This window comes from Vanessa tameamea, chromosome 6, assembly GCF_037043105.1.
Source record: "Vanessa tameamea isolate UH-Manoa-2023 chromosome 6, ilVanTame1 primary haplotype, whole genome shotgun sequence".
In the NCBI taxonomy this organism is placed as follows: Eukaryota; Metazoa; Arthropoda; class Insecta; order Lepidoptera; family Nymphalidae; genus Vanessa; species Vanessa tameamea.
Window position 1 is genome coordinate 168,625 of NC_087314.1, and position 13,826 is coordinate 182,450.

At 37.7% G+C, this 13,826-nt stretch overlaps 1 protein-coding gene across 1 annotated transcript; it reads left to right on the top strand.

Annotated features, from left to right (window-relative positions):
* The first annotated feature begins 202 nt into the window (after positions 1–202).
* LOC113393400 (E3 ubiquitin-protein ligase MARCHF8) lies at positions 203–13,800 on the top strand. The gene is made up of 5 exons (XM_064215229.1): positions 203–710; positions 1,364–1,485; positions 1,889–2,033; positions 2,213–2,333; positions 7,830–13,800. The coding sequence occupies exons 1-5, from the start codon at positions 509–511 to the stop codon at positions 8,248–8,250; spliced, it is 1,011 nt and encodes a 336-aa protein (XP_064071299.1). The 5' UTR covers positions 203–508; the 3' UTR covers positions 8,251–13,800.
* Positions 13,801–13,826: the final 26 nt, after the last annotated feature.

Sequence of the window (13,826 nt, forward strand, 5' to 3'; positions counted from 1 at the left end):
TTTATGCGGTTCAGAAGTCAATCGACCATTATTTTTATGTACATTTTCTTTTTCATATGCTAATTAAAATTATTTAAAAGCTTCGATAGATATAAATTAAAATCTAAATTAAATTAAATAAAACTCGTAACTATTTTTATCGATTAATAAAGGCTTCTAAATACGTTCTGTCTGTCGATATAGTCTGTGATGCAATTTTTATTTTAATAATCTATTTCTTCAATCCTATCATTTTAAGCAGCTATTGATGTTTTTGTCTTTTAATTTTATTATCGAGTGTAAAAAAATAATAAATGTAGTTTTAATGCAAGGCTCTTGATGAATTGTTCTTCTAGTAGTATATTTTTAAGTTGTACATTACAGTTTGAATCTAGTCGATATGTGAGAGTGAGATGTTTTAACGTTTATTCGCTTTGTCGAATGACGAATATTCGGCTGCTGTTAATTACAATATCTATAAATAAGGATTATCATGCTACGGGATCTTCATTGACTTTTTAGTGTCATAATGCCGGTGCAGCAAATAAATGTGAAAAATTCGTCTGATATCGAAAGCTGGGAATGGGGCGGGGGATGTGGCAGAGAGACTGTTCGCGCAGGGTCTGGTAGCAGCCAAACTTCCTGCAGCAATTCTAGTGGAGATATTTGTCGTATTTGCCATTGCGAAAGTGAAGTTCACAATCCTCTACTCGCACCTTGTTATTGTTCTGGTACGTAAACTATGAATAATTTATTATTACAACTGTCACAAAAACCTGTTCAAAGATTTCGGTCAAGATAATATTTGTTAAATGAGATTTAACTCGAATGAAACTACTAACAATTATAGTTAGCTAAACATCATTCAATAAATTTTTTTTTTTACAAACAGCTGATTTTTGTTTACACAACAATTAGTTGTAATAATAGTAATTAAATATTTCTCCTGAATTAGTAGTAATGTTCAATGTTTTGCATGTAATGATAATGTTGCATGTATAATCACTGTTAAGTAATATTGCTGGAACAAATTCTAAATTTTCCACACATTACTTAATCTAAGTTCATTCAATTTTGATCTCAGCTGTTAATAAGAATGTATGTATGTTCTACTGACTAGGAATTTATTAAATATTTTCCTTGTTATATTTTGTTTTCGTGAATTTAATAAAAACCTTATTTGGAAATACACATTTCATATTTACTGTAGGTATTATGTTGACAGTGAAGTATCAATATATCATAGATTTACACAAATCAATCACAAACCCTGTGATCTGGCTTTTGTACATTTTTATTTAAAATATATAATAGCATACTTTCAATATTAAACTTATTTTCCAATGTCTGATTATGTACCTAAAGTGTTTTGTTTCTTTTATAGGAAGCTTAAAGTATGTTCATCAGAGTTGTCTCCAACAGTGGCTCACGGCGTCTGAAACAAGATCATGTGAACTATGCAAATTCAATTTTATTATGCATACAAAAATAAAACCATTTAGTGAGGTACATATATTAATATTTATTTATTCACGGACATATTTTGTGACCAGTCCTTGTTTGCTATTTACATCACTAATCTCAATCACAATCAAACAATGAGGAACAAAAAATGCCAGTTTTTGTATTCTTTACTATCTATGTGACATCATTCACATCTATTGATTTCAGGCATCGATGCAAGATAGCAAGATAAAGAAAAAATTACACTCATATGATCATACGTATAGTATTATAAGTCGTGATTATATTTCATATGAATAAAAACCATTCTCTTATGTCAATCTGGCAGCCAAAGGTAACAATTTTTGCATAGCGGTGTACCTATACGAGGATGATAAGAGTAGCCCATTACGATAGGAAAGGAGTGCGATGCTGGCATAATTAAAAGTGTCGTATGCGCCCGCAGTGGCGGCTGCTGGAGATGTCCGGCGTGGAGCGGCGGCGGCTGTGCTGCGCGGTGCTGTTCCACTGCGTGGCGGCGCTGTGCGTCATGTGGTCGCTGTTCGTGCTCATCGAGCGCGCCGTGGAGGAGGTCAACCGCGGCCTCATCGGTAACCACCTCCTACATTTCGGATCTATAAACAAAGTTTTGTACACGTGTTTCGATTAGCATTCGCTCGGTAGGATTTCTCAAACCTGCATACTACGTACATTGCTTGCATGCCCATGCTTTTTTATCTTGTTATGAGATGTTAGCGTAACGGACGTTGATGGTGGGCTGTTGTTGCAGCGTGGCCGTTCTGGACGAAGCTCGTGGTGGTGGCGGTCGGCTTCACGGGCGGGGCGGTGTTCATGTACATACAGTGCCGCCAATACTTACATCTGTGCAACCGCTGGAGAGCTCACAACAGGTAAAATGAATAAATAATTACATCTACGGATACTTCGTGTAATACATTTCTCGAAAAAAAGTTTGCGACATGTTGAAATGTATGCATTTCATTTATATATTGTAGTAATAAGGAAGTCGTCGTTCAAACGGGTCACCTAATGGTGTCCAGATACATTTGTAATGAAATATTTAGAACTCAAAAATAATAAACCTACATACGAGCAGAGTTTTTAATATTACTTTTTATTTGGATGAAATATAGGCCTGTACATAGTATCAGTACGACGTAGTAGCGATGCGACGTTTGTAAACAAAGCGAATACAATGCACGACAAGCTGATCTACATGCGCCGCCATCCATCGTTTGCCCTTTTCCTCTTCATGGGGACACACTGTGGTGTCCATTTTTTTCTATTATCATTTTATAACACTGCGGGACTGCCTTTTGAAGATGGTCGTCTACATGACGCCAATCCTCCTTGTGAAATTTGAGCGATTACAATGGATAGAGCTCACCAAAACTGCCTTAATAGTCTTTAGTTACTACTACAACATTAGTTGAAAGGGGTCGCTCTTTTGAGTTTGCAGGAATAATGCGATATGATTTGGTATTTAAAAAATACACACAGTCGCTATGGAGCAATAGTCACGATGGGTTCCGAAGTATTTCCGAATAATGTAAATCGTGATATTCTGTCGCTATATAGTCGTAATGTAAGTGAATGCTAAACGGAAGTGTTGAATAATAAGAATGTAAATATTGTTTATTTATAAGTAGTGAAATGATTGCGTAAACACGCGGACTGCAGGCCCAGCGACGTGTTCACTTCGAGTGTATTCAGTGAGTCATGACATCATTTACGTGTAAAAACAAGTCCAAGGCTTTGAACGTACACTCTCTTAACATTTAAGATTATTGTACTTATTTTTATTCTTTTTGCCACCGAAATAATATACGGAAGGTGTTGAAATAAATGACTAATAAGTAAGTACATAAGTAATGGCGGGTTTGGCCGCCCGATATAAGTTGATTTCTGTCGAAGAATGTTGCGAAAATAGTAGAAGATACTGAAATTTAGATCATAAGTCTAACCAATGATAAATCGTCTTGACCGCCATATAGACGTTCATAATTTTTTTCAAATTTGAAAATGAAACTCGAAAATTTAGTGCTTTCATTCAACATACAAGTCTATGTTCTGAATAGTCACGACGGCTCCCAGCCGACGGATAAAGTTTATCCGTAACCAACCGTACTGGAAACAGTTCCGATACTGTCGCACACAATTTTTAGTTTTTTGAAAGTGTGCAGGAGATATTATAGAGCTTGTGTGTGTGCACACACATTTAAGTGTACTCTCTATTCCTCTCTTAATCTGATGGCACAGTGATTTAGCACTACTAAAGATAGTTTCGCGAAAGGCCTGATTTACGTGCTATGCGCTGTACTGCAGTGTAAACATGGCTAACTCCAAATCGAGGGCTGCTTTTGAGAATTTTCTGGTCAGGAAAACTAGCTGCTTCTGTGTGAAGTGTGTTTAAGCACCCAGCGTCTCTCACTGCCGAGCAAGGCTGACGATCACGTTCCGCCGCGAGAGATCTCCTTTGATTATCGTCTTCAATGACTGCCTCTGAGGCTCCACGTGGTACACTCCGTCAGGGTGTGGTTCGTCGTCAGAATTCCACTTCTCCCAGGTCGGCGGTGGAACTCCCGGCCTAATTAAAGGAGCAAGTCAAGGAGGATGCCACCGTGCAATGGTGGAATACCACGGTGTGGGAAATGGGAGGGCGGCAACGTCGATGAGCTGGCAGCCCGCATGCGCAGTGCTCTAAATGAGGCGTGCGATGCGGTCATACCGAGCTTCTGGCCTAGGGTACCGCGTCGTCAACTGTAGGTGGGGGTAGAGGGAACATGGTCCTGGCGGTATCACTGGGCGTGGTGAACGTCTTCAACAGTCTTCTTTTTGAGATAATAAGGGAGCCACTTCCCACTATTTCAGAAGGCTGTTGGATGCATACGAGCCCAGGTAGTATTGTGGGAGGGGTGACGGGCGACTTGGGCAGCATCGGGTAGGATATGGCGTTCTACAGGGGTCGGTTCTCGGCCCAATTTTGTTGAACGTTGGCTTCGATTGGCTTTTGCGAGCACCCATCCTTCCCGGGATGGCCGAATGGATCATCGCATTGGAATGATGGGCTTGAGGGTCTCCATCTCAAAAACGGAGGCTGTCTTATTCTATGAACCACGTCGGTGTCCCTTTCGAGTTGCGTCTATCACCGTGCAGGATAGTAATAAGTGTAAAGGCTCAGCTGAAGAATCTGTCAATCACTTTGTCCATCTGAGCCCGAAGCTCATCAACTCTCCTGCCACTTAGGCCCGCCTCCTACCCAACGTGGGTGGACTAGAATCAATATGCTGGCGCCTATACGCCGGTGTGGTGCGCTTAATGGCACTGAACGGAGACAGTAAAGAGTCATAGCAGTAAGGGTGCAAATGCAAATGCATGGTTATCGTACGGTGTCGTGAACCCAAAGGCACTCCCTGGTGGCGAAAGTTGAAGGAGATCTCTCGCTGTCGAGCGTGATAAACGCCATGCATTTCGGTAGCGAGAGGTGTTGGATAGAGATGGTCTCTTACGGCGAGAGTGTCATGTCGCAGAAAAAAAGACCGTAGAGGAGGTGTTGGCGCTATGAGCACTTTCTACTTTCGCCCTAAGAGTTACCGGGAAAGGGTGCTACTGTGAATCTGTCAATCAGGGGCGAGAGATCGTAAAAGTTTTACTTTGTCCTCCTCTTTAGTGGTAGTTCTAGATCTTTTCAAACCTTTAATCCACTGCATTTTCCTCCAACCTTCTGTTATTGTCGTATTTTCATCAAAACTAGTACAAAAATTATGCCAATTATTTGAAGAAGCATGCGTTATTAATAATCTTGCATTATCAATTTTTTTTTCTAAAATATCCAAGTTATTAGATTTCAGGGTTTTCCTTAGATTTTTGAGGGCTAATTTTCCGCAACAATTCTAGATAATGTTTGATTCCAATAATGTTTTGGCAAAAATTTTTGACCGGGGTTTGTACAAACTTGTATAATCGGTATACTTTTTTCGACAGCTATTACTAGTTGATTTAAAAACCAATTGTCTGAATGTTGAACATTATTAGAATCACAAGGAGACTCCATGAAAATTTTTGTTAATATTCTCCTATAGATTCTCCAGTTAGCCTTTTTGTAATTTCTTTTAATGACAAAATTTATAGATTCTTCACAGGTAAGAGAATATTTAATTATTAAATGGTCACTACCAAGGTTCTCATTAATAACATTCCAATTCTGAATATTAACCGCAATATCTGTAGAACAAAAAGTTATGTCTGGTGACGAATATTGCAAAACACCATTTACCAGTTTTATTCTAGTAGGACTGCCGTTATTAATAGTGATATAATTATGTTGAAGGGCACTATCAAATAATTGACTTCCTCTGGAATCAGTTTTGTGCGACCACGTGGAATGTTGACCATTAAAATCTCCAGCAATGATTGACTGTCTCGAAAATAAAGAGAATAGGTTATCCCAATGGGATTGATTTGTATTTATACTTGAGGGGCAGTAAACCGAAACGATATTTTTTAGATATTTACAATTATAAATTTTGACAAGTAAAACTTCAATGCCGCTATTACCAATATTAATTTCACTAGTAAATGTTCTTAGCGATTTATGTGTAATTACCGCTACGCCACCATACGAATCACCTCTATCTCTTCTATAAATATTATATTGACTAATTTTTAAAGTTGTTTCGTATTGTAACCAAGTTTCACTTACAATTGCTATGTGGACTTTCTCTCTGTTTAACAATAATTCAAAATCAATTAGTTTAGGCTTCAAACTTTGTGAATTCCCTTGTAAAATGTTTAAACTAAAATATTTTATAGAAGTATTAGCCATCAAATTCTGTAGTATTCTTTTTAAAACTGCACTACTTTTAAATATATCAGACAACATCACGCTCGCTTCATCAATTACAAGCACAATTACTTCATATAGCTTTTCCTTAAATTCTTTACTTGAAAAAATAATTTCCTTCAACTTTATTAATAGGCTTTTCTTTCTTGACAATTTTTCATCATTATTGTCCGTATTAATATTATTTTCAATACTATTAACTGATTCTCCATTGCATGTATTTTCCTCTTCAAAGCCAACGTTAGAATTTATTCCTTTATTTGTCTTCTTTTTGCGCGAGGTTTTTTTAGTTGTTTTATTAAGATTTGATTCTGCAAGTCTCCGTGAGTTCATACTAAGTTCAATATCACTAGGTTCTGAGGTATCTTGAGAATTTAGGGTCTTAGACGTTAAAACTTCTTTATATGATCTTTTATTTATATCATTTAAATTTTGTTTTTCTTTACTAGTATAAATTTGTGAATTTCTCATTTCAGGTGTATTATTTATATTTTGTTGAAGATAAAAATCAAGAGCCTGTCTATATGTAAAATTGTTTTCACACATGATAATCTTAATTTTCTTTTTCTTGATAAACATAGGGCATGTTTTGTCAAGAGCCATATGACTACTTTTACAATTCAGGCAAGAGAACTCTGTCACGTCACAATTAGGGTGATCTTTTCCTCATTTTGGATATTTAATCTTTTTTGTAGGGCAGGCTCTAGCTAGGTGACCAAACTTCCAACATCCAGAACATTGGGTTACTTGGAAAGTATATGGTTCAACCTTGAACCTACACCCGTATCCTAGTTATATACGAGGGCAAGGTTGACATATGTAATGTTCACTTGATTTGTTAAATAACATTTATATTCTAGTTCAGTAAATTTAGGACAATTTAACATCTTCTCTGCATCACTTTTATTACTAAATGTAATTAAAGTTCTGTAAGGGCCCTTATATTTAATTCTTATAATATTTTTAAACTCTAAAGATCTTAATAACTTGGCCATTCCAATTTGTTTATGCAGGATTTGCTTAGATGATAGACAAACTTCGTAAGAATCTTCTGCGTCAGAGAGTCTTCTTTGAGCTCGTTTTGGTCTTTGCACGGTTGTAAAGTCACCATCTCCATTTATATTTTCATCACTATCTTCTCTCTGCCTCTTCTCCGCTATTCTTGATACATTAGAGTTTAAAATTGTAATACAATATATAATGTTTTAAACTTGAACATTTTATATTTATTAAGTAAGTGGATATTTATAAAACGCGTCGCGCCAAAATTTCGAAAGTGTTCTTTACGGTAAAATGTACTTGGCTAATTATAATGTTACCGAGAACTGCGAAATACTTTACAATATATGTAGGTACGGGTCCGTCTCTCGACCTCGTGATCATTACTGTCGAATGATGCGTCGGTCGAGACGCGAGAGTGTAAATAAAAATACTATCCGTTTAAAGTCACGCACACCGTGCGGCGTGACGTCAGCGACCGGCGTCCCATCGAAGATCACGACTCGTCTCGAAGATGACAATAAACGTACGATTCGGATCGCAGGATACTACTCATACAGAACGCGCCGGAGAAGATCCCGATCGACGGGTCGCCGCCGCGCAAGCGCCGCGAGCGCAGCGCGCGCGGGCAGGTGGTCGCCAACATCGAGCCGCCGCCGCCGCCCGCCGCCTACCACGAGGAGGACGAGAGCGGCGGCTTCGAGACGTACCGCGCCAACCCGCCGCCGCGCCTGTCCGCGCTGGCGCGCCGCGCCTCCGACACGCGCCTGCCGCCGCCCGCGCCCGTGTACCACATCGACGTGGACCCGCTGGAGGCCGACATCCGCTCGCTGCTGGCGCTGGACGCGGCGCGCTCGCTGCCCAACCTGCGCGCCTCCCGCGAGACGCTGCTGCACGCGCCGCCCGCGCCGCCCGCGCCGCCCGCGCGCCCCGCCCGCGCCGCGCGCCCCGCGCCGCCCTCCTGAGGCCGCGCCGCGCTCACGCTCTACCCGGACGACGCCGTGTACTAGTGCGCGTGTGTGCCGTGCGTGCCGTGCGTGTGTGCCGTGCGCGCCGTGCGTGTGTGACAGGGACCCGGACGACGGGGACGGCGTGGGAGATTGCAAACATGCTACGTCGATTTGTGTTTAGTACAAAATGATGATTGACACGTGCGCTTAGCCCGAGGAGCCTTGTTGTTTTTATATTTTTACTTTTCCTTCAGACCGAGTACTGTCATGACATGTCGCTTCGCACCGGACTCTGTCCGGCGCATCGAGACCTCGAAACTGGCTTTGCAGAACTATTTGATCCTTCCTGCCAAGTCCTGTTCGATATTCTCATATATTATTTGAATAATCGCCTCCGTTCATGTGATATTGATCCATAAAACGAGTGTCATATTAAATTATGGAAAAGAAAAAATATAAACTTCAGTATTACATACAGTAAAAGTATTTTGATAAAGTTAAAATTAGATATTTATTTTGCGGCTGAATCTTTAAATTCAAATGTAACATTCAATAAATATAACTTTTGAAGTATTCTTGTTGAAAACAAGTTGTAGATACCGCTTGTGACTTTCGGCCGTGATTACAGGTTGTTGACAAAAAAGCAAATAATTATCAATTTTTTTGTCACTATTATTGCCTTGATTTATTATTTCGATACGAGAAGGTCTTTATAAATATAAACACGACAAACAGAAGGAAAGTTAGCGAGGACATTTATTTTATACTGAATGAAATACAAATGAAATTTGTTTTGAATCATTGGTAATAAATTAAAGTTGCTTATATGAACATCATGCATTTCAAGATATGTTTTAGTCATAAGTTATTGGAATAATTGCCATAAAGAATATAATCATGAACAATCAAATTTGTAAATAGTACTTAGTATTGGTGTAAATAGTAACGTAATACATACATATGATACTGTTAGGTTATGTAATGTGGGGTCACTGAACCCTTCAATGATCTCTGACTCCCTAACAAAAGCGAATTGCATGGATTAGAGAATATAAGGATCTGAATTTTATGTGACACTTATTTGCTTATTTTGACGAGCTAAGACTTTATATTTGCTCTAAACACATATTTAAACCTACGTTATAAATCAAAGAATGTTATAATATGTAGGTTAAAAAGAACAATTTATAATTCATTATCCAATGTAAATGTTTATTTTTTTGTTTTTATTCTGTAATTGTGTATATCCTGTAAGCAAGTCCGTCCTTGTCGTGAAACCCTTTTAACTATCATTTGAAATAGTTTACTGTGGTAGCTCGTCAAAATGTTATAAGTAGTTAATTATTTTGATGTATTTTTTGTATGTATTAATTTTTTGTTAACACAGTTTTTTAAGTGAACACGTAATCAGACCCGGTTTTGTTTAGTGTGAAATTTGAATATGGTGGTAAAAAAATTCATTGTCACAAGTGATAACATCTAGATTTAATATTAATACTTTTTTTGCTTGCTATATCAATTAATTATTTTTACCCAACGGGCCCTCACCCCGCCGAGGGTATGTCAGCTGCTCCCGCATCATAGAGCACTCTAACACTATTTATTACTTTTCATCTAAAATGTTTAAATACAACTTGTTATAATTAATAATCAATTTAAAAAATATATACTTAGAATCCTTTATTGTAGGTATAAAAATAATGGGTTAAATCGATCACCCTGAAAGTTGGCACAGATATTATTTTGCTAGATGGCGCTGCGACTCTCCAAGTTGCGTGGCACTGTATATATTACTAGTATTTAGATAATTTGTTTCAATTCGATAAAAGAAAACTGGTTTTAAAGTATTTATTTAACCCTTTATATGAAAAGTAATAAATGACAGATAACCTCTGTAGTTTATACTAAATTATTTGTTCCGATCAATACATACATTTATTCGAAGCGAAACATTCATAAGACTCGTCAATGCAATATTCTATTGTGAACCCCATGTGGACGACAATACGCAATTTTATGTTATTTTTAGTTTTATATACGATATAGTACAATACGCAGCACTGGCGTAGTCAGTTAGTTAGTTCACATGCTCCTGTCACAAAATCCTGGCTACGCCAATGATCCCCAGTTCGACGTCGATGAGTTAAGGGTCTTCGCGGCTCGTCCTATCAGATGTCATCGAGTTTGGCGTTGCATCGATTGGTTTATGTTAATCCTACGCCCAAAGTACTCAACGACGTAATTACTCTCATTATATACTTAAAAATACTTAATAGTTAATAATGATGTGCGAGAAAATATCGCGTCTAGTGGACGGTGAGCTTAACCTAGGGCACAAGTTAATAGAGGTGATAAAAATTTACAAGTTTTATGATTTGATTTGGCATGTGATCTAAAATTATAAGAAATTTATATTCTGTTGTACTCCCTTCGATTTTAACTCTATCCCTTCGCACATTTCTTCTAACTTGTCTGACTCTTATTCATCACTCCGACTAGAAAAGAAGCATTATTTGTAGAATAAAAGATAATCGATTTTCAAAGTTGTTTTGCGGCTGGAAATGTGAAAGAAGTAAGTGAGGGTTAACGAAGTCTATGATGAAGAGAATCGGCGTCAATTAAATTTGTTTATCGTTAGTTATAATTGCATTACAATTATTTATTTTAAAGAAATATCTCTCTCATTAGTCGTTAGTTTCCACTTATTGTCAATTGTCGTACGCCCCCTCCCGCCTCGTCCCGCCTCGTCCCGCCTCTGCAATCCTTTGCGTCACTCCTACCTCTTCATAGCAATCTCGCCCTCGGTGTTGAATCTCTTATTCTGTCTCGCCTATCAGCTCTGTTTCATTGCTTGTTTTTGTTTCTGTTTTTGTCTTTCAATGTACTTATAGAGATATTTAACTCTCAAATGTAATTATATAAACAGGATCATTCTAAATGTATATATGTAATATAAGTACTTATTATTATATATTATACAGGATGTATCGAAAAACTTTGTACCCATTTGTAATATTAGAGCCTTTATATACGAACCAGAAGTAGGCTAATATATAATTTTCGTTTATTTTCCTTTCGAACATGAAATTCGAGCGGCTTTCGGAATACGGCAGATTTTCTTTGCATACTTTTCGTTTCCGTGGCTAGCTTATGGGGTTGTAGATTCCGAGAACCTTGGTTTAAATCCACGGTCGGGCTGACGATAAATAATAACAGGCATTTTTGTCAAAAAAAGTCCGAATTTTGTAAGTTGCCAGGGTTTACACCCCAGTGCTTCGGAACCCATGTAAAGGCGTTGGCCCTGCGCCTGATTTCAGCGGTCACGTCGGGTCACCCTCCCGTCCGGTGAAAGAATAAAGATTGAAATGCAGATGCATTTGCTCGTGCATATTTGTTTACTTTTAATATTTCCCGCCATTGGATAGTTATCGTTAGAGTAGTCGCCCGGGACGAAATCGAACGGCAAATCACCATACTCGAATAATCATCTCCCTTGGAGCTGCAGCAAAGGATTCTATGGTGTTTCGGAACTCAGATCTCGAGGGATAAAGATCCACACTGCTGTTCCAAGAGACATATTGATTTCGCGGCGCATTGACTATGTAAGGAATGGTTAATGTATCTTACAGCGCCAATGCCTGTGGCGGTGGTAAACACTTACCATCAGGTGACTCATTTGCCGTCCGCCAAACTAATTTATAAAAAAATATATGCCTTTTCGAGAAGGGTAGAAATATGGAAGTAGGTATATTACCTTAGGGTAGTGTTTTATGTAAAGTAGTTCTAATATCAGAACTGGGACTGAAAATAATTTTTAATAGGGTACTTTTTTTTCGGACGTCCTGTATAATGTCAGCTAATTCTTCGCACCATAATTTCTAAAATTATCAAATAATGGACTAGTTATGTACAAAATATACTTTTGCGACGTTTATAAATTAAGTTCACTGTGAAAGTCGCTGAATCACTTCATCGACGGCTAACTGAAGTATAAAATATTTTTAGTTATAAATTATTTACACACGTAGACCTTAACCTACTTTATTCGAGTTATTTTTTTAAACGACGTCACGGCGTACAAACTGTTATATTACTTACGTTACAATATTGTCTTAAATCGATGTAAATTTATATTTTAAAATATACACTCGCAGATGAAATTAACCGCTCGTGCGTACCGGACCTAACAACTAAGTTTCGTTAAGAACATTCACAGCTGGTAAAGACAATATGTTTTTGTTTCCTTATAATCATCAGTATCGATAAACTAAAAGTGTACAAAATTTCTAGAGAGTGGTTAATTTTGTCGATATTATACTTATATTAGTTATACTGTGTGTTTATTTATATAATAGAAAAAGATGTATAATTTGATCAGAATATTTTAATAGCAATTCGCATAGAGTTCCTGCTAGTCGGGCTAGGAAGCCGGAAGTTATCTCCGATACACGACCGCCATTTGTGAACGTGTGGCGTCCCGTGTGACGTCAGACGGGCTCGCCGGGGCCGCCCCGTTGGCCGAGCAGGTGTCCAGTCCGCTGTAAACTAATCTTAAAATATCTCGACAATATTATACTAATCGTTTGTCATGAAGTCGTTCTGTGTCAGGAGGCTCTTCTCTTGTCCGAAGCCGTAAGAACATTTCGGTGATGTTAAAAATAATGATGTATCGATAGAGTTGCCATTACGTTTAGATAGTCACTATGAAAGATGATATCGTGTGTGTAGTTAGATAGAAAATTAAAATACATTCGACTTTTGGTGCTAAAGGATCGGAGACTTTCTTTTCTATGTAAAGATACTGAAAATTGTATAAAATGGTTCTGTACATGATTATCAGTTGAGTGAATGCGGCCTGAGAAGTCTTATTTGTGAACTGTTTTTAGTTTTATTGTTGTATATTTTGATTTAAACGTGTCTCTGTGAGCGTTGATTTGAACATCACTCGAACTTGTAACACATCACATGTATGAAGTTATTTTGTTCACTAGTCGAATATACGCCATGTTGTAATGTTACAAGCTTTGCGAATATTGTTTGTGCAGTAATTACAGAAAGAAATCGGAGCTGTCTGTGTTTGCAGTTTTTAATTTCGAACTTCATTCGCAGAAATTTTATAATTAAAACGTAATTCCTCATAATAATTCAAAAGCAATTTATTTATACGTTCTGCGACTGAAGATTTTACTAAGATGACAGGCGACCCAACCCCCACACAGACATCCCCCCAGTACATTTTGCTGTGCTATGAATTCGTTCCAAAGCATTTTGTTTATTGAACATTCAAATAATGTAGTTAGTGCCTTATTTAATAATTATGTTTTACCGATTGTATGCAATTTGTTACTTTGTTGACATTCGAAACGCTTATTATGTATTGTGTGATCGCCGTCCGCGCAGCGCGTCGCGGATTGTGATATAAGTTAGTTATTGTTTTTTCTTTTTGCTCAAAATTATTTCTCCGTTTGATCTGTGTACTTATCGTTCATGAAATTTGTAAGACTGTATTTAATTTTGTTACGTAAAATTGTTGAATCCAGGTTATAAATATAGTTATTTTGAGAATTACGACTATTTATTTACTTACACTG